The sequence below is a fragment of the Arachis stenosperma genome, chromosome 10 (genome assembly GCF_014773155.1).
Source record: "Arachis stenosperma cultivar V10309 chromosome 10, arast.V10309.gnm1.PFL2, whole genome shotgun sequence".
NCBI lineage: Eukaryota > Viridiplantae > Streptophyta > Magnoliopsida > Fabales > Fabaceae > Arachis > Arachis stenosperma.
Genome location: NC_080386.1, coordinates 106,957,102 through 106,977,192, shown reverse-complemented (window position 1 = coordinate 106,977,192; position 20,091 = coordinate 106,957,102). Strand labels below are relative to the sequence as shown.

General features: G+C 36.4%; 3 protein-coding genes across 6 annotated transcripts; 2 read left to right on the top strand and 1 right to left on the bottom strand.

The window, feature by feature from the left end:
• The first annotated feature begins 10,756 nt into the window (after positions 1-10,756).
• LOC130956202 (uncharacterized) lies at positions 10,757-12,671 on the top strand. 2 transcript variants are annotated; one of them, XM_057883249.1, is made up of 4 exons: positions 10,757-11,056; positions 11,458-11,563; positions 12,087-12,235; positions 12,362-12,671. In XM_057883249.1, exons 1-4 carry the CDS (start codon positions 10,916-10,918, stop codon positions 12,374-12,376), a joined length of 411 nt encoding a protein of 136 aa, XP_057739232.1. In that variant the 5' UTR covers positions 10,757-10,915; the 3' UTR covers positions 12,377-12,671. The 2 variants fall into 2 exon arrangements, with proteins under 2 accessions (XP_057739232.1, XP_057739231.1); XM_057883248.1 differs by having other exon boundaries at positions 10,758-11,056; positions 12,324-12,671.
• A 704-nt stretch (positions 12,672-13,375) lies between these two features.
• On the top strand, positions 13,376-16,842 carry LOC130954832 (FHA domain-containing protein PS1-like). The gene is made up of 6 exons (XM_057881605.1): positions 13,376-13,690; positions 13,778-13,992; positions 14,178-15,845; positions 15,942-16,074; positions 16,172-16,524; positions 16,611-16,842. The coding sequence occupies exons 1-6, from the start codon at positions 13,420-13,422 to the stop codon at positions 16,833-16,835; spliced, it is 2,865 nt and encodes a 954-aa protein (XP_057737588.1). The 5' UTR covers positions 13,376-13,419; the 3' UTR covers positions 16,836-16,842.
• A 550-nt stretch (positions 16,843-17,392) lies between these two features.
• LOC130954157 (uncharacterized) lies at positions 17,393-20,028 on the bottom strand. Of its 3 annotated transcripts, none has more exons than XM_057880892.1 (6): positions 19,343-20,028; positions 19,002-19,172; positions 18,651-18,885; positions 18,286-18,508; positions 17,911-17,980; positions 17,393-17,804 (listed from the first exon to the last, which is right to left on the bottom strand). In XM_057880892.1, exons 1-6 carry the CDS (start codon positions 19,709-19,711, stop codon positions 17,766-17,768), a joined length of 1,107 nt encoding a protein of 368 aa, XP_057736875.1. In that variant the 5' UTR covers positions 19,712-20,028; the 3' UTR covers positions 17,393-17,765. The 3 variants fall into 3 exon arrangements, with proteins under 3 accessions (XP_057736875.1, XP_057736876.1, XP_057736874.1); XM_057880893.1 differs by having other exon boundaries at positions 17,918-17,980; XM_057880891.1 differs by lacking the exon at positions 17,911-17,980 and adding an exon at positions 17,981-18,125 and having other exon boundaries at positions 17,396-17,804.
• Positions 20,029-20,091: the final 63 nt, after the last annotated feature.

The window sequence follows — 20,091 nt, the reverse complement described above, 5'->3', positions numbered from 1 at the left end:
TAGCCAAAGAACAAGCAAACAAAAAAGTAATAAAAATATGTTCACCTCGGCGGTGAAAATTAGCATTCATGTCCTCCCAGGGGATTCATTGCCACCCAGGGTTTCAAGAAAGACAGAAGGATCAATTTTTGCTTTCTCAATGACAGAAAGTGCAGACAGAACCTTCTCTGCTGCTACCTTTCTCGTCTTAGCTGCATCTTTTAGCACTTTTACACTTTCCTCTACTTCCTAAGCAGACATGAAAATAAATAAATAAAGCATATCAAATTCAAATCAAAACACCAAGGAAACTCGATGCAGGGCAAAAAATCATTGCCTGAAAAGCTACCCTAAGGATTCAAAATTCATCATCTTGACTATTCTAAAAGAATCAAACCGAATTGAAAAGAAGGCAGAGGAAAAAGTATACCTTGCTGGGTTTGTCGTCCTCAACAAGAAGTGGGGTTGAGCAAAGTTGTCCTATTTCAGTGTCATCAAGGGTCGCTTTGGTTCTCGTTCTTTCTCTGTGAAATTTAACAGGGTGGTGATTCTGATAGTTCGTTCCTTCGAGTCTGTGAGGAGCGGTGGCGGACGCAGGGAGCGGCGGCGTCTGATGCGTATTATAGCGGCGAGAATAGGCGAACCAGAGATACAGCAGAGGAAGAAGATGAGAAAATGGCGTTGATTGAAATTGAATCTATAAACCCTAGCAAACCTCTCTTCTTCTTTGAATCTAAAACTAAAAGATATAGAGAAAAAGTGTAAATAACAAAAGTTAAAGAGATCAAAATCTATTTAATAAATTTTTCAAAGAAAAAAACAAAAAATGGAGTACATTTTATAATTATTTTTACAATGGTTAATGATAAACCTACAAAAATGTAGGAGCAAAGAATCCATGGCCTAAAAAATTTAAGAGAAGTTACGGTTAGAATTTACTTGTCAAATTAAGATTTTTCCTGTAAACTTCTAACAGCGAGACTCGGTAATTAAACAATTGCCGTTTTAATAATTATTCTATGGAATAATTTTTATCGTAAGCTTAAAACCAAGTTTTTTCATCAATCATCATATCTTTAATTATTCATTTGATAAATTAATTAAAAAGAAGTATAGATATATCATTAAAATTAGTTAACTATGAACCAACATATATTAAACTGCTTTCTTCAGTTCAATCAAACCAGGATCAAAAGTATACACATCATCAAGAACCCCTTTAACCATGATAAAAGCCCTAATCATCTTCCTTCTTCGTCTGATGAACGAACTAAAGAGGAATACTCAACCCCAGTTACACCTCTTGCTTACCTCCTACAATGATGGCCTCTGATTAGGTGTTCCCTGAAGATGAAACCAACGCAGCACTCATACCACCTTCTCCTATTTATATGCACATTGCTTCTTCTGGGTCATCACATGAGAGAGGGAGCTGGCCGAGAGGAAGTGAGGAGGAGTTCTTTGTCTTCTTCTTGATTCTTCGTTGCACCATCAATAGAGGAAGGAGAGTGATAGCAAAGAATGGTGACTGACCAAAACAGAGAAAGAGCCACACCAACGTTACTTCTTCTCCTTCCAATTCAAAAACTCTAATCATTCCTCTTGCTCCATTAGAACTCTGTTAGAACAGCTGAATCACAAGCCAAGAAGGGACTGGCCAGAGCTTGGAGGAAAACTAACCGAGAAAGGAAGAGAGAGTTTGAACCAAGTGTAACCAAGAGTGAACTCCAACGAGGTAGGGGTTACGCTAGTTTAATTGCATGTTTTGTGATTATGTAATTGATGATATTTGATTATGAAATAAATGGTTGCTTGATGTATTTGCTGCTGATTAAATATAATGATTAGGACTATAGTGCTATTATGATGAATTATTGCACTATATTGCTCTTGAATGATTATCTAATGAATGAATGATGAAATGAACAAGAGCTGAGCTCTTCGGTATGTAAGGTTAAGATGAACAAGTCTAAGAAACTTTAAGAAGTATAGAATCATGATTAGAAGAGGATTAGAAGCTTAGGTAACGGAATTGCTTAGTTAAAACCTAAGCCAATAGTTGTAGAATCTGTTACCAAATTAGGTAGCAACTTGCTTGAATTTATGGGCAAAATCTAGCCATCCAAAATAAAGGAAATAATTGTCTTAGAAATCCTTGATGAGTTCAGAACCTTCCCTAAAAATTTCAGAATTTGTTAATGAGAAGGTTGGAAGATAAAAATTATTGAAAGTAAATGGTTTCTGCTGAAAAACCTGTTTTAAAGCTATTACAGCAGCAACTTCTAACCTATGTAACTTTTAAATTCTCATGAATTTTAAGATACAACTAAACACATTTGAGAGATTGACATGTCAAGAACATTACAACAACAACAACAACAAAGCATTGTCCCACTAAGTGGGGTCGGCTACATGAATCAAACGACGTTATTGTGCTCTGTCATGTATCATGTCTACAGAGAGACTATTTACATGTAGATCTCGTTTGACCACCTCATGGATGGTCTTCTTAAGTCTTCCTCTGCCCTTCGCCCCTTGTCCATCTTTCATCTCATCCACCTTCCTGACTGGATGTTCTATCGGTCTTCTTCTCACATGTCCAAACCATCTGAGACGCGATTCAACCATCTTTTCCACAATGGGTACTACTCCAACTCTCTCCCTTATATCTTCGTTCCTTATTTTATCCAATCGCATATGACCACTCATCCATCTCAACATCTTCATCTCTGCCACACTCAACTTATGTTCGTGCTCCCCTTTAACCGCCCAACACTCTGTACCATAAAGCATAGCCGGTCTTATGGCAGTGCGATAGAATTTACCTTTAAGTTTTAAAGACACTTTTTGTTGCATAAAAAACCAGGTGCACTTCGCCATTTTGACCAACCTGCTTGGATCCTATGATTTATATCCTGTTCAATCTCTCCATTATCCTGTATGATGCACCCAATATACTTAAAACTTTTAACTTTTCGTAGGATGTTTTCTCCAATTTTCACCTCTATATTAGGGTTTTTCCTTCTCAAACTGAACTTACATTCCATATATTACGTCTTGCTACGGCTTATGCGCAAACCATACACTTCTAGAGCTTCTCTCCATAACTCCAACTTCTTATTTAGGTCTTCCCTTGACTCTCCCATAAGGATGATATCATCGGCAAAAAGCATGCACCATGGCACAGGCTCTTGGATGTGCTCTGTGAGCACTTCCAAGACTAATGTGAAAAGGTATAGACTTAAAGATGATCCTTGGTGTAATCCTATACCAATAGAAAATTCCTCTGTCACACCACCTTGAGTCTTCACACTAGTTGTGGCCCATCATACATGTCTTTAATTGCACGAATATATGCAATCCTTACTCTCCTCTTTTCTAAAACCTTCCATAAGACTTCCCTTGGTACTCTATCATACGCTTTTTCAAAATCAATAAACACCATATGTAGATCCCTTTTATTACTACGATACCTCTCCATCATCCTTCTTAATAGGTATATCGCTTCAGTGGTAGATCTGCCAAGCATAAATCCAAATTGGTTCTCTATTACTTGTGTCTCTTTTCTTAACCTCTGTTCTATCACCCTTTCCCATAACTTCATGGTATGACTCATAAGCTTGATCCCTCTATAGTTTTCGCAACTTTGTATATCTCCCTTATTCTTGTAGATAGGTACCAAGGTGTTCTTTCTCCACTCATCAGGCATCTTTTTTTACCTTAAAATCTCATTAAAAATCTTGGTTAATCAGTTGATGCCTTTTTCTCCAAGACCCTTCCAAACCTCAATCGGAATATTATCAGGTCTTACTGCCTTGCTATTTTTCATCTGCGTTAGAGCCTCTTTTACCTCGAAGTCTCGGATCATTCGATAGTAGTCAAGGTTTTGATCTTCTTCCCTTGTGTATAACCGACCAAGGCTCGGAAGAGTCTTCTGTCCCTCATTAAATAACTCGTAGAAGTAGCTCTTCCACCTTTCATTAATCTTCTCCTCTTGAGCCAACATCTCTCCATCCTTATCCTTTATGCACTTAACCTGATCCAAATCTCTCATTCTTCTTTCACAGCTCTTTGCGATTCTATATATACCTTTTTCTCCTTCTTTCATACCCAAAGACTGGTAGAGACCCTCATATGCTCTTGTTCTTGCTTCACTTACAGCCACTTTTGTCTCTTTCTTAGCCGCCTTATATTTTTCCCAGTTATCTGCGTTGCAGCATAAAGACAACTCTTTAAAACACTTTCTTTTTATCTTTATCTTATCTTGTACACTCACATTCCACCACCAGGACTCTTTGTCTCTTGGTCCTATTCCTTTAGATTCACCAAAGCTTTCTTTTGCTGTTCTTCTAATAACTTCTGCCATTTCCTTCCACATCTCTTCCGCGCTTCCACTCTCATCCCACTTTGCCTCTTCTCCTACCCGTCTTAGGAAGCTTCTTTGTTCCTTACCTTTCATCCGCCACCACCTCGTCCTTGGGTTCTTCGTATGATGTCTTTTCCTCAACTTTTGCTCAACGCGAAAATCCATTACGAGCACCCAATATTGTGTTGTCAAACTCTCTCCCGCGATAATTTTACAATTAATACAAAATTTTCGGTTGACTCTCCTCAACAAGAAAAAGTCAATTTGAGAGTTTGTCATGCCACTCTTATAGGTTATAAGATGTTCGTCTCTCTTTTTAAAACATGTATTTGCGATGAGAAGATCAAAAATTAAGGAAAAGTCCAAAATAGTTTTATCCTCGGCATTGATCGCCCCGAAATCGTGGCCTCCGTGAATACTCCCATATCCAGTCATTTCTCTCCCAATATAGTCATTTAAATCTCCTCATAAGAAAATCTTATCTCCCAAAGGAATATCTTGAACCAAACTCTCTAGATTCTCCCAAAACCTTATCTTATGTTGTTTGTCCGAACCCACTTGCGGTGCATAGGCGCTAATCACATGGAAAACACCTCCTTCCACCACAAGTTTGATAGAGAAGATCCGATCTTCCACCCTCTTGACATCCACTACATCCTTCTTCCACTGCTTATCCACAATTATTCCAACCCCATTCCTATGCTTCACCTTTCCTGTATACCAAAGTTTGAAACCAGAAGTATCCAACTCCCTAGCCTTCGCACCAACCCATTTTGTTTCTTGTAGGCACATAATATTAATATTCCTCCTTGTCATGGTGTCCATCACCTCCATAGACTTTCCTGTTAGAGTGCCTATGCTCCATGTCCCAAATCTCAACCTTCTGTCGCTCCGACCTTTACCTTTTACTTTGTGAACTAGCTTATTTACCCTTGTCTGTTCACGAAAATGCGAGAATCCTTGCTCATTTAACACTACATCCGGGCACCGATGTAGCGGCTCTTGCTCATTTGACACCGTACTCGAGCCATACAGCGCATTGCTTCCGGGCAACGACCTAACTTTAGCACAATAATGTCTTTGATTTATGTCATGGGGGTTCGATTACATTTTTATGTTGGTTGTCGAAGACCTAACACAACCCTTCTTCTTTATCCGGGATTTAGGATAAAACCATTTTTATATAATTAATTATGTAATTTACAAAATGACAAGTTCACTGTTTGATTGACATGCAATCTTGTAACTCGTTTAGTTATACCAGCCACCTGTGTGAGCTACCGGTATTGATCCAGAACTTGATTTGGTGTGCAACTACTTGGGGGTAAAACTTCAGGGTGTCTAATTTTATTTCCTCAAAAGCTAATAATTGTTTTAGTTATACATTGGGAGTTATAGATTTTACAAAATTACTGCTCACTGTTGGCTAAACAGAATTTCCATATTTAGAGCAGTGACTTCCTAGATGTATAACTTCTAATCCAAAAGGGTTGTTGAGGTGAGACCAAAATCAAATAGAAGCCTATGATGTCTAGTTCATTCAGTTCAAATTTCAGAGCCATAGCAATTATAAAAAATTAATTATGCACTTTAGAAATTAACCAGTTCACTGGTTAACTAAACAAAAACCTCTCAAAAATAGAATATGCATCACTTTCGTTTTTGAAATGAGAATGCTTTAAAACTTGAACCAAATAAAAATTAGGAGAGTCTAGTATAACCACACCAAAGTTGAGAGTTTTTTTTTTAGAAATAAATTTTTTATGATTTTTCAAAGTCTACTACTATTTGTTATTTTTTTGAAGAAGTTACCAAACAGGGCAGTCGAATTTTGAATATTTATAAAAAAGTTTAATTCTTAATACAAACACCCAAAACCAAAACTAAACTGACCCTTAGAGTCCCTAGAACACGTCCATTAGTAAATTGAGTTGTTACGCTAGTATTTCACGACATATCCACCTTGCGAAGATACAAGGTGATGTTCGGAAAAATCGGTACATGGGTCTCAATTTCTCTTCAATAAGTAGAGCTAGACCATCCAGAAAAATGTGATTCTTAATTCTTTAGAAACTTTAGTTTGATACGGACGCGTGAATATAAAGTTTGCTCAATTCAGAGGTCGTTTGATAGTTTTTAGTATAAAAAAGAAATTGGAACGTCGGGGACGTTTTAGAGTGAAAGATGAGAAAAAAGTATAAGAAAGTTTAAATGTTTGAGAAAATATTAAAAGTAGTGATCCCTACAGAAAAAAAGATACAGGGTTAAAAGAGCTAGGCCCAAGATGCCTTATGCCTCAGTCAAAGAAACATATTGACTGGGCAGAGAAACCCCGTCCACAAAAACGTTCAGACTGGACAGAGACCCAGCTAAAAAAAATGTACTAGCTAGGCAGAGTTGCTAGGTGGGGACGCCCACTTTAAAGCAGAGTGGTATTTGATTGATATAGGTTTGCCCATATGGTATCCCGTTTCTCATTCAATGCACATTTGCTATAGCAAAATTATGATTATACTTTTAGCTTGACTGACACAGGTAAATCCGTGTAGCTTTGGTATTTGACTAACATGGGGACACTCATGTGGTATCTGTGCTGACTGATTCAGTGGAGAAACTATATCCGGGACGACCTGTGCTGACTGATTCAGTGGAGAAACTATATCCAGGATTCGTTCTGGGTAACATTGGGTTTTGGTAGCTAACCGATGTATGAACTCATGGCCTGCACTAGAAACATGCATGCATCATATTGTTTGCACATTTGCTTGTATTTGTTTATTGTTCATTCTTTGTGTTTGCTATTTGCTATGTTCTTTGTGTGCTTGTTTGTATTTATGATTTTTCGTATTTATATGTAATCTATAACTTATGATTAGGATAAGAGGAAAACAACAACAACAACAACAACAACGACAACAAAATTTTGTCCCACTAAGTGGGGTCGACTACATGAATCAAATGATGCCATGAATACAGGAAGGAAAGAAGAATTAGTAAAAGAATTAAGGTTAAGAAATTAAGTAACAGAATAACTCACGATGTTAGAGCCAAGAACTCTAGGAACAACAAGAGAAATACAATCATAACGGAAGGAAGAGAATAAAACAAATATCACTCATAAAATTAACTATTTTTAGTTTGAAGATAGCTCATATAAGCGTTCTATCTTAATTTATGCTTTGATTCTGCAAAAAAGGTTTTGGTAAGACAAATAACGTATTTGATATAAAGAATCAAATTGGAGAAAGACAAATATTATGTCTAAAGTAATAATAAAATCTTGTGAAGGAATTGAGGTTTCTTAAGAACAACATAAGAAGAACAAGAGTATTCAACAAACTACTAAGAAAAACAAAACATAGAAATTTGATTTACGCATGTCACTTTGTTTTCTCAATCCGTGTATCTAGTGGAAGGTTTATCTATACAATGCTTATAATATATTATATTCTGCATTTTAGTTTGAAGAACCCTAATAATTCTCTCTTTGTATTTCGTATATTTAGCTGAAAAAGGAATTAAGATCCCTAGCTAGTTAGTTGGGTGTCGTTTTACTAAATGAAAAGATAGCGCAAGTGTTGTTGTATATGTTTTTTATATGAAATTTTTGTTGATTCAAATTTTAAATTGTGGAGGAAATGAAAGGTATGTGAGGATGAGAACAAAAAAAAAATGAAATACCGATACAAGAAAAGATATGGAACGAAATAGTGGGCAGCGAATGGATCAAAATACTTAAAAAGATAGTAACATGTATAGTTGTAAGAACCGAATCGATGATCAAACTGGTCAGGTTATTGGTTCACTAGTTCACTGATTTAACCAATAAATTATTAGTTAAAATGATAAAATCGGTGTTACGTAAATAAAAAATATAAAATAGTAAAAAATTTTAAAAATTTAAAATGCATATCTTCACTAACATTTTAAGAATAGCCAATAACTAAGTCTCAAATTCTAAAGATAACTAATACAAAGATAGATATAAAATTAGTTAGTACTACTACAATAGTATCTTAATTTAACACAATAATATCTTTGTGCTCTCCCCTCTATACTTGATTGTTTTTTAAAGATGGCAGCATTAAAGTTTAGCTTCCTTCTTATGCCACATTTAATAACTCTCTCAGGATAGAAATACGAAGACACTGGAAAACACAAAAATCAATTTGGAGTAGGAGATAGATACAAAATCATACATAATGTTTTTTATTCTTGGAATAAAATTTGACTAATTTTCTGTCCACCGAAAAACTTTCTATCTTGCGTTTGATTTTTGACTCACTATTATTTTTGTCGAGACACATATTAAAGACAAAAAAAAAGAAATATGACTTATTTGCAGACACTTTTTTCTTGCACTTATGAACAAATAGCTTTACTGTAGTTAGTTATGTGTTTCTACTGTTATTTGGAATAACCTCTCGAAGTTATACAACAATATTTTTAGTGCTCATCGCCCTTCTAAAATTGGCAAGACTTTGCATTTATCAACAAATTCAACAAGTTATAATTAATAATATAATACAGATTCATAATTAACAATTTAACATCATTAATTAGTTACTCACTCCTTTAATCAAATTAAAATCCAACTGAATAACTAAAAAAAAGAAGAAACAGAGATAATGGGTTTCACTTTCACTTCACGAACGCACAAAAGTGATGAGACCAACCTGGATGAGCACAGCGAAGCAAACTTCGGCAAAGGGGAGGCAGCAGCGATGGAGAAGAAGTGACGACGACAACGACGAGAGATGTAGAACAAGGAGACATGACGAGGCAAGTTGCTTGCGAGCCAAAGACGCGACGACGCAGGAACCACAGACGTGACATTGTCGGAGACGCACCAAAACCGACGACGAAGCAGAGGAGACGGCCGGCAATCGTCAGTTCTAGAGTGAGATTGTGAGAGACTGAGAGATTATGATGTGATGAAGTGAGGAAGAGAGACAGTCTTTGGGGAGTGGTAGCAATTCTTTTTTTCTTTTCTTTTTTTTTTGTAAAGGACCAAAACGACGTCATTTTAGTAAGGGAAAAAAAGAGAGTTTCAAACCGACCGGATTACACAAAACCACTGCTTTGTAGGTTTTTATCAAAATCAGATGATTCAACCCGATTCTCTCTAGTTCTTTACCTTATGCGGTCAGATTGCTTAATCGAACCGGTCAAATGACCAATTCACCAATTTTGATGGTGCAACATACTAGTTAATTCTTTTTGTTTGCCAATATTAAACTAGAATTTTCTTCCAAATAGAGTCAAAGATACCTTTAGAAATTAGAATTGACCTCATCTACTTGTGTATATACGTATTGTACAATGGACATTGGATATCATTCGATATCAAATACATGTTACTATATTAAGTGGGTTTGAATCACTATAACTTTGTGGAATCAGGGTGGATCCAGATATCTTTTAAAGAGGACACCCAAAATTAAATATTTGTATAATTAAATATTATATTATATAATTGTTGATATTATTTTTTATTATTATTTTTAATAAAAAATTATTAATAAGTGTTACATTAAAATAGAAAGTTCTACTAAAAAATAATAATTTTATATTTAATATTATTCATAATAATTAAAATTCTAATTTTTATCTTTTATTATTATAAAGAATGTAATATGAATAATACAGATAAATTATTCTGATATTTTTTATATTTTTTATATATGAATTTAAAATAAATTAGTGAACCAAATACGTAAAATATTCATACTAATATATAATTTATATATATATATATATATATATATATATATATATACTTTTTTACTATTTAATTGGAATTTGTTATAAAAATTAAAGTATTTTTTATATGATAATAAATTTAAAAGTTAAAAAAATAGAAGGAACAATAAAAAAGAATTCATCAAAATAAATGGTTAATAAAAAATAAAAAATAAAAACACAATGAAAATGGATTAGATCAAAATAGTTAGTCAAAAAAATATAATACACTATTAATATTGAAAATATAATAATTAGAATTTAAACTCAAATCATGAAATAAAAAGTTTTTATAATTAGTCATTAAACTAACAACTCAATTTTAAAATTGTCTGGAGCCATGACCCCACTTGTTATACTTTTAAATGTGCAACACAGAAAATAATGGTATTAGAAAATTTTCAAGCATATCTCAACAAGACAACAACTGTATTATGCACTGTGAAATAAAATATTTTAGAATTAGCATTATTATATTATATATTATATAATTCATCTTTTGTTGTATGCACAAGACAGAGTTTGAACTTTTGACACTTGCTTAAGCGGACGAGTGAGCTGACCACTCGACCAACCCAAATTGATTTTTGGGGTCCATGATAAAGCATGCTTTCTTTTGGTCTAGTTTCGGTTACCGAAATTTATATTGGGCCCAGCCCAGTTACGGGCCCTCAATGAGAAGCCTGAGAAGGTTGGGGGGTTTGACGAAGATTCACGAGAAGAATCTAGCTTCAGTTGCGGTTGCTGCTGTCGTTGATTCTAATTGTTATAGTTCCAAATTGTAATGCAGATTCATCGATTTCACAAATAGCTTTGAAGTTAGTTAGAATGGAGGAGGTGAAATCTGCAGTGGAGGAGCACATGGATCTCATGGCGGATCTCGTCCAGAAGCTGTCTTCCGAGCTTCGTGCCGGCCTCCGCCCCGCATACGATAACTTCATCGGCTTCTTCCATGCCATTGATTGGAAGGTAAGTTAATTCACAATTGAATTCCAAATCTGTGTGGATCTGCGTGTTGATTAATTAATAATGTGTGTTAAGAATGTGGGAAATTGTAAGAGGAAGAGGGAAAAGAGATGTTTTTAGAAAACACAGTAAGAAAGATGAAAAAAAGGAATGAAATGAAATTGGCAATCTGAAACTGATTCTGTTAGTTGCCTCGCTATTTATATTGGCTATGACTAACAAGTTCATTACAAGAATAACTTAACTAATCATTCCAATAATCATCTAACAATGTGTTATTAATTGCTAGCCATACTCTAGCTAAAATCACATAAGGGGTCAGGTAATAATGTGAAATATGGATTTGTTAATTCTGTTATTATTTCAATTCAGTTAGTTAAGACAGTTAGTTGGTTGTATTTCAGGAACCATGGTTGATTGGTTTGGTTGGGTTCCACATAGTGTTGCTTCTTGTGACTATCATCACCAGGAGGAAAACTAACTTCCAGATGTGTTTGTTTCTTCTCACATGTATGAATATGATCTGTTACTTTTCATAATATGCAATATTTATGTGAAATTTTCATTTTGATTTTGATTTTTTATTTCATGTGTGCGAATCCTTTTTCTCTCTTGTCGCATTTGATTTGATCATTGTGAACATTTCTAAACTTGTCACATAAGGAAGAGGGCCTACGGAACTAGATATATTTGTTTAGGATGATCTTAACTAGTAACCACTGGTGAGTGATGCTGATATGAAATATCGTTTTGATTTTTTTGATTTACTAAATGAATGTAGCTAGAATGCAGCAATGTGTTTAGGACTTGGGAGTATGACAATTTTGTAACAAGTTGTTAAGTAGGTGAATCATTGGAAGTCACTAAATCTTGAAGATATCAATGAATTTCTCCGCGATTTGTAATACCATTTAAACATCTCTATTATATTCATTGACACATCTCTTTGTGTGGTTGAATGGCAGTCTTGAAGATATTCTTGAATTTCTCGTCTTTATGTATCTTTTCTTACTGAGAGAATGTTCTAATGCAGTGGCTGGTGTATATCTCGCTGAGAGGCTTAACACTGTTCTGAGGATGAACTCGAAAAGCTTCTCTAGTCAAAACTATTTTGATCCAAATGGACTATTTATCTCAGTTCTTTGGTCGGGGCCCCTTCTTGTCATTGCTATGATAATTCTGGTTAGTATTTTCCATCATGTAACTCATTTAAATGATAGTCCTCTCTTCTTATTCAATACATTAACTTGAAGTATCTTGTCACTGGCAGATCAACACACTTTTCTCCTTGTGTTACTTGATTGTTAGGTGGAAAAGAGCTGAACTAAGACATCGTGCAAGCATTGCTCGTAGTAAGGAGGAATAGTTGTTCATACTATCTTTTTTTTCCTTCCGGATTAAACTCTAAGGAATTTCGTCGCAGTGAGGAGATCAGATTACATGGTCGTAGAGATGGATTTTTTGTTGTTGTTTTTCTTATTTAGTGCTCATTGTTTATATACCTTCTTTCCATGTATACTTACTACACTATTCAAAGGGGAAGTGGGGGTATAATTTTACCCCTTTTAGCTCGTGTTCATCATAACCATGGATAATCAAGGACGAGAACTATTTCCTTTATTTGTTTATTTATTTTTGTTTCCTTGTTGAGAGCCGTTCACTTATTTTTCTTCAATACTCGTGCCGTGTAAACTTCGTCTGGAATTTGACTATTGGTTGGCTCTTAAAATTTTTGGAATATCAAAGAGTAGGGCAAATGCTGTATGTAAATTTGTAACGGTGTGTTGGTGTATAAGAACATTTTGACGGCAACGGTGTTCATACGAAGCATTCATGAGAATTTTTATTTAGTTTTTTGAGTGAAAATTCGCTCTGTATAAATCACGAAACAATGCAAGGAAATGCACAGGATAATGCAACGTGTAAAGAGCTAGTTGAGAAAAAACGTAAATAAGATTAGCGGTTCCCTAATACATATGGGATCATAGCTAGTTGAGAAGGTGATACTTTTGAATCTTCATGTTTAAATTGTATAGTCAAGCAACTCGCGATAGTATAATACTGATACACAAGCAACCGGCTCAATCCTTTTATGTGCATAATTGCATTTGGTTATGCTCGAAAGAATAATGAAATTGTTATTGAAATATAGGAACAATTTTAAAATCCGCAATCTCCCATAGCCTAATAATTGCAGTCTATCTATATCATCATTTTGTAACGCGTGCATTTGGCCAATAGCCGTTTGAAGCTTCAACGGTCGAGTAATTTAAAAAATCAAATTAAAAAACCCTCTATTCTCCATTCTTGTCTACTCCCATTTCCCTTTCCTCTTGCTGAGAAAATTTTCCGTCAAAGAAGAAGGAATGGCTTCCAAATCAAAAGCTGAAGAAGAAGAGGAGGTAAAGATCCCAGTTTTCACAGTGCTGAAGAACAACACGATCCTGAAGAACATCTTCATTGTCAACAAGCCCCCGTCACCGTCAGCCTCAAGAAGCTCTCACGAAGATGTTCTGATGGTTGGTCGCCACCCTGATTGCGATCTCATGCTCACTCACCCCAGCATCAGCCGATTCCACCTCCAAATCCGTTCCAAACCCTCCTCTCAATCTCTCTTCGTTCAAGATTTATCTTCCGGTACTCCTTAATCTCGTCTTTTTGTTTTTCTTTTTATCCGTTGGAAGAAGCTTGATGGCAGGTCTCTCTTTTCCGTTTTATTTGCAGTTCACGGGACATGGATTTCTGGGAAGAAGGTGGAAGCTGGAGCTAGCGTGGAGATGAAGGCAGGTGACACGCTCAAGATCGGGGTTTCCAGCAGGGTTTATCGTCTCCATTGGATTCCCATTAACCGTGCCTATGATATGGAAAACCTATTTCTGTCCCAGCTTGAGGCGGTTCCAGAGGAAGAACAACAAGAAGAGGAAGAGGAGAGAAAACAGGTAGAATTATTTGTGATATTCTGCTTGCTGTATGCTTATTTCTTTATGGTTTTGTTAGCAATTTTTATTATATTATGTGTCACACTCTTGTTTTGAGCCTTGTAAACATTGCTTTGTGTTATGGAATAAGGCTTGCTTTGTCGTTTTTATCCTTGTTGGAAGTTTATGTTGCTGCATTTTTGTAGATGTTGAAGAATTGTATTCCTGTTGAAGAGGAAGAAATTCAGTCAGTGGATTCAATTCTCAAGTGTATCTCCTCTTTATTCCTTGATGAGAATTTCGGAGTTACCAAAGAAAATGTGATTCTAGCCGCATCCCCCGTGTTGGAAGAAATGAAGAGTCAATGCAGAGATGAAATGATTGGATTTCCAAGCTCTGCTGTTGAAAATAAACTCTCTGACTCTATAATAGAGGTTCATTCACCACCTGGTGTGGAATCAGCTGCCAAATGTGTTGAGACGTGGACAGATTATTGGTCAGAGAGTACATGTATGAAAGCTGTGAAAGTTGTTGGCCAGGGAACTGAGATGCAGGGATTCTACACTCCACCTGGCAAAATTCCTTCTCAATTGTCGTCCTGTGAAAATCAGTGGTCCTGCTTGCTTTTTAATACTGATCCTGCATCTTTCGAGGAAGAATGTGTAGCCAAGGCTATAATACATACAGAATCTGAGTATGAGTGTACAGCCAAAGATACTGGAAAGGTTACTGACATTTTATCTGCTGGAGGAGGAGTGTGCAGTTACGACGACACATGCAGGTCAGTTGAGGAAGTAATTCCTTATACGAATGGTAAACACATCGAAGTTGAAGTTGGTGTGGATTCACTACCTGATGGAGAGAAAGAAGATCCATGTGGTGAAGAGTTACCACTGGATGAGATACTTGAAGATATTGGAAACAAATACACTGCTGGTATCTGCTCCTCATCACTTCAGCTAGAGTCGGAGAATTCGTCAATGGCTTCAGAAACTGTTCTGAGTATTAGGAATAACAAGACCCTCCAATATAATATGGAAACCTTTGGAAGTTGCAAAGAAGCAATGGCTAAAAAATCAACAAATAGTAATATTTGGTCAAGAAGGGGTAAAGCTGCCAATGCTCCCCAAATTCAAACCAGCAAGAGCGCATCTAGGAGGAGCAAGGCTAGTGCTGATGAGGAAGAAGACGACGATGATGAAATCTTCACTCCAGATAAGGAAAACTTCAGTCCAAATACCCTTCAATTGCTATGCTCCAAAAAGATGGGCATGCTTGAAGAAGTTAAGCCTTCCAAGTCTCAAAGGTCGCAGAAGGATCTTTTCTCTGTTTTGGATGGAGTGAAAGAAGAATTATTTGCTCCAGATCAGGAAAATCTCAGCCCAAATATTCTTAGACTGCATAATCTGGCAAAGAAGAGTATTCTCGAAGAAACTAAATGTTCCAAAGCTCAATGTTCACAAAATTCAGAGAGGCTGTTTAGTGCCAACATCTATCCAGATGAAAATATAATTCCCTCCTCACACAAAGAGAATGAAGCTCCAAAAGTATCCCCAGAACACAAATCACGAAGAAAGCCTTTTGGCAGTCTTGAGTTGGCACAGTGCTCAAAAAGTTCAAATCGAAAGATAATGGCCGCTTCAAAGAAAGAGAACGCAACTCCAAAACTAGCCCAAGAACCGAAGTCGCAAAGAAAACCTTTTGGCAATCATATTGAGCTGGCAACAGATACTATGACACTGGATAACAGAGTGGCAAGGGTGCCCTTCCAACTTCTAATAGATGCAGGAGGGACCACCCGTCCTGTTTCTGCTGCAAAAGGCATTGATGTTAGTAAGGATGGACGAATGTTTGACATGCACATCAACCATTCGGTAAGTAGACATAAGGAAAATAATCCATTTATGCTTATTATGATTGATTAAAGAAAATTATTTTAGTGAATGCTTACACATCTGTTGCATGAACAGGATATTTGCTGGGACCAAAAGAGGAGCTGGGATATGGTTGTGGACACTGCAACTCTTATGAACAAGGAATCAAGGAATGCTCTACAGCTTTTACAAGGTCTCAAGGGAACTCAATTAATCGTCCCAAGATCAGGTAATATATTTTTGTCAAGATTTTTGCCTCACTAACTGCTTCAAATTTTGCTGTTTTTCAATCCTCATAAATCTGGTTGTCGTTCTGTAATATTCAGTCATAAGGGAGCTGGACAGTAAGAAGAGACAGTACTCGATTTTTAAAAGAAACTCAGAGGCTTCCTTGGCACTAGAATGGATTGAGGACTGTATGGTGAAGACAAGATGGTGGATTCATGTCCAAAGCTCAATGGAAGAAGAAAGGTTGATTGCTCCTACTCCACCTGCTTCTCCTCGAACTCAGTTTAATGAAGAGAGTTGGACTTTTCCTGCTGCGATTTTGGAAATAGCTTCACCGACAGCGGAAGATCAAATCCTTGACTTTGCTCTTTCATATAAAAGAAGGAAAAATGATGGACAACTTGTCCTGCTTAGTGAGGATGTCACTTTGAAGATCAAAAGCATGGCAGAGGTATAGTATACACTTTTCATATTTGCAATCATGGTTTTCATTTTCCAAACTGTCTTGGATGAAATTCTCTATGATTGTTACTGCAGGGGTTGCTCTGTGAACCAGCGCAGGAATTTCGCGCGAGCCTGGTGAATCCATTCTCAGAGAGGTTCCTATGGACCAACAGCTCTCCTCGAGGGCAGACTTGGTCTTGTCAGGATGATCATGTTTTGAGGGAGAAATACTGTCGTCTGCCGGTGAGGAAGTCATCAAAGGGTGCTGCAAGTGGATTGAAGCTCATTCTGCTTCACAATTCTCAGTATGGAAAATGATCCGCCCGACTTTAGAGTTCAGTCCAGCCTGCTGAACAGTTTTGTTTAGTCCTTATTTTCATTGTTGTATGGACACAATTTCTCTAGCAGTCTATTACCTTATAGAACCAATTGATGTACAAATTTTTATCCATCTTGCAATCTACGATTCAAATCCTGCCACAGTGCCACAGGGTTAATTCGAGAATAAAATTTAGTGTCATATATATTGACTCTGTCTACCAAATGAGGGGGCATATTAATTTTCTTAGATCGGATTTTACAAAGATACAATAATGATTTTTAATTATATATTACAAATATTATAGTAATTATGTAGTTTTGGTAATCAAATTCGAATGAGTCGATTCAGGTCGAATGTCTTGTGATTTTATTTTACTTTTTTAAACACCAATCAAGTTATTTGTTTTTAAGGTACATATCACAGATCTATTGTTATTGTTATTAATCACAAATCAATTCATGGTAGAGACATTTCTTTATCCTCCAAATTTCTCATTAGAAAAATTGATCTTCCAAGCACCTGGTAAGTGAAGTGTTTGAACACATTGGTGTCATTGCTTCGAAAAGTATCTTGCTGCTAATGAAATTCTTTATGTTTTATAACAAATAAAAGGATCTTCGCGAAAATCTTTGTCAACAAAATGCAAATACAAAGGTAATTAAAGCAATTTCACAAGTAAATTGAGCAACATGAATACCCACTGAAAATTGAAATGTCTCGACTCTTCAATGAATCATTTTATTGTTTAGTGTTGCCTAAATAATAGCCTCAAATTCTTCCCTATTACTTGAATATTGTTCATTGATATGGTGACAATGGATCAATCTTGTGCGAGACAATGTGACTCAATCTTTCTCTACTCAGGTTTAGCTGGTCCTTTGCTAGCCTACACAGCTTTGATCTCATTTGCATAGATTAGAGTCCCTCTAACTATGCAACATAAAATTTTTGGCATGCCAATTCTTCTGCAAAACATAGGTGTCACATTCAATTATTAGTAAAACCTTATATGTCTCAGTAATTTTGTTATGTTATATCTACTAGTGCAAAAGTGAATAATATTAATACTACCATATACCAATTCTTTGGCCCAGAGTAAGGAAAAATATGAATCTGAAGGTAGATATTCTGAATCACATACCTGTAAGGATTCAACCGTTGAGTTAGTCATTGTGAGTCACTCTTTACTTCCTTCCAAATATTTCAAAAAGGTGGATAGTGCAATTTTATCATTGTTTGTGTTTCTGTCAACTAACCACTCTTCCAAAAGTTGAACATTTACATGTCTGTCACAAAACGTGATCTTTAGTTGTCAAAAAGGAAGAAAGTGAGGATGTTTGAAGATAGGAGGAGAGGATGCATTTGCAAGAATTATCCTTATCATTCAAACCAAAAAAGCAACATTCCGATGTGAACAAAAGATTTAGAAGGAAACAGCAGTGGCACCTATTCAAGGCAAGAACTTGATAGTTTCGGCGTAAGTAATCGGCATACTTTGTAAGGGCATCTTGTGCATATGGTTTGCCCACAGTCCTTATTGCAGCTGCACCTAATAAATTTTCCAATGATCCATGCTTCTTAATAAGTTTTACAGCAGTCTTTCGACCAAAACTAGGGACCACATGTTGGATACCAGGAACACCATCTACTTCATCACCTACAATACATCCTACAAAGCGAGAGCACACATTAATAACAATATTAGACATAATGACATTAAGATTTATCACCAGTTACAAGAACTTCACATATTGTCAATGAATATATATGTCAAACATATCAAACGATGGCTAGGTGTATGTTGTACTCACTAAGACTCAGATCAGATTGGGGGTCACAATTATACTGATCTTTGTAGTGCTTCAGGGTGTAGAAAGACCACCTTCTTAACTCCGGCAATGGCATAACTATTTGCACATCTTCAGAGATAAGCTGTTTGAAATCCTTATCAGGGGAGGCTATCACCACTCGAAATCCTTTATCAAGAACTTGTCCTGCAAGTGTAGCCACAACATCATCGGCTTCATGGCCATCGACTTTTATAATCTGCATGCTTTCATCTTGCACTAATGAATAATGTGATTGAATCAAAGTAAAGTAAATAATCAAATATTAAGGCATATATAGACACAAAGCATATTTTCATGAGAATAAAAACTCACAGGCACATTGCATTTTCGAAGAACATCGCTGATAACTTGATAGGACTTGCCAACATAGCCTTTTGAAAGTCTCTGTGAAGATGATAAGTGTCTCATGAACTTTGTTCTCTGTGCTTTATAAGAAGGTAGTAATTGTCTACGATGCTCACTACCTCTTTCTCCGTCAACAACCTGCTTAATCATGAGATAAATCTCAAAGGGTTATCACAATTGGATTAACGAAATTTATCAAGTAGTTTTAACCTTATATACAAATATTGAAACAAACCATAATCAATTCAATTCATGGGGGCAACAGCAGAACCAAAATTTAAGGCAGAAAGAATGTTACAGAGTCTTACAGCAATGACAGGGTCAGTATGGCTGACTTGGGAGAGGAAAAGAGAGAGCCATCGAAGAAAAGAGTGCAAGCTAGGTTTGCTTCCTTCGTAACAGAGTGGATTAACATCTAAAAAGAACACTCTTCTCTTCTTCTCCTTGTTGTGCCCACCAACTGTTTGATTCAATGAGTCTGAAGAATTAAGCTTCGTTTTCTTGGTAGTAAGTCCTGTGGCAGGCTTTTGAATTTTACATGATACTACTGACAATGAAACTGTGGGATTGAAGTTGCAGCTGCACCAAAAACAAGGTTGAGCAAGGTAAGACCCTGCCCCCAACCTTGTTTCCAGTGTTCTCATGTTCGGGACAGACAACATAGTAGTAGTAACCATTTCTTCCCACTCTCTCCCCAGTCCCCAATGTTTCTACAGTCAGGTGTATAGTTGAAAAAGCCAAAAATCCAAGGTTTTTAAAACCGGTTCGAACCATCCGGTCGAACCGTGAACCGACGAGGTTTGTGATTCGGTTAAAGACTACAACCGCCAAATTTGAAAACCGATGATGAACCGCCGAACCGGCCGGGAGCTGGTCAGTCGAACCGAACAGGGACCCGGCCGGTTTTCAAAAATTCCCCAAACGGCGCTGTTTTGTTTCATGCTTCAAAGAAACCCTAACTAAACTGCAGCACCCTCACTGCCTCACGACCTCACTCCCTCACTTCCGTCCAGCCACCGCCCTGTTATCGCCGCCGTCGCAACTTCTGGAAGCGGCT

What these genes read in the sequence shown, in the direction of transcription:
- LOC130954157 (XM_057880892.1), bottom strand. Translation starts at nt 19,711, where the DNA reads ATGGTTACTACTACTATGTTGTCTGTCCCGAACATGAGAACACTGGAA. An exon ending in TTCGAAAATGCAATGTGCCT is followed by an intron (nt 18,886 to 19,001) that starts GTGAGTTTTTAT and finishes GAAAGCATGCAG; the next exon opens with ATTATAAAAGTCGATGGCCA. An exon ending in CAAGTTCTTGCCTTGAATAG is followed by an intron (nt 17,981 to 18,285) that starts GTGCCACTGCTG and finishes GAATCCTTACAG; the next exon opens with GTATGTGATTCAGAATATCT.
- LOC130956202 (XM_057883248.1), top strand. Translation starts at nt 10,916, where the DNA reads ATGGAGGAGGTGAAATCTGCAGTGGAGGAGCACATGGATCTCATGGCG. An exon ending in GTGTTTGTTTCTTCTCACAT is followed by an intron (nt 11,564 to 12,086) that starts GTATGAATATGA and finishes GTTCTAATGCAG; the next exon opens with TGGCTGGTGTATATCTCGCT. An exon ending in TCATTGCTATGATAATTCTG is followed by an intron (nt 12,236 to 12,323) that starts GTTAGTATTTTC and finishes TGTCACTGGCAG; the next exon opens with ATCAACACACTTTTCTCCTT.
- LOC130954832 (XM_057881605.1), top strand. Translation starts at nt 13,420, where the DNA reads ATGGCTTCCAAATCAAAAGCTGAAGAAGAAGAGGAGGTAAAGATCCCA. An exon ending in ATTAATCGTCCCAAGATCAG is followed by an intron (nt 16,075 to 16,171) that starts GTAATATATTTT and finishes TGTAATATTCAG; the next exon opens with TCATAAGGGAGCTGGACAGT. An exon ending in AGATCAAAAGCATGGCAGAG is followed by an intron (nt 16,525 to 16,610) that starts GTATAGTATACA and finishes TTGTTACTGCAG; the next exon opens with GGGTTGCTCTGTGAACCAGC.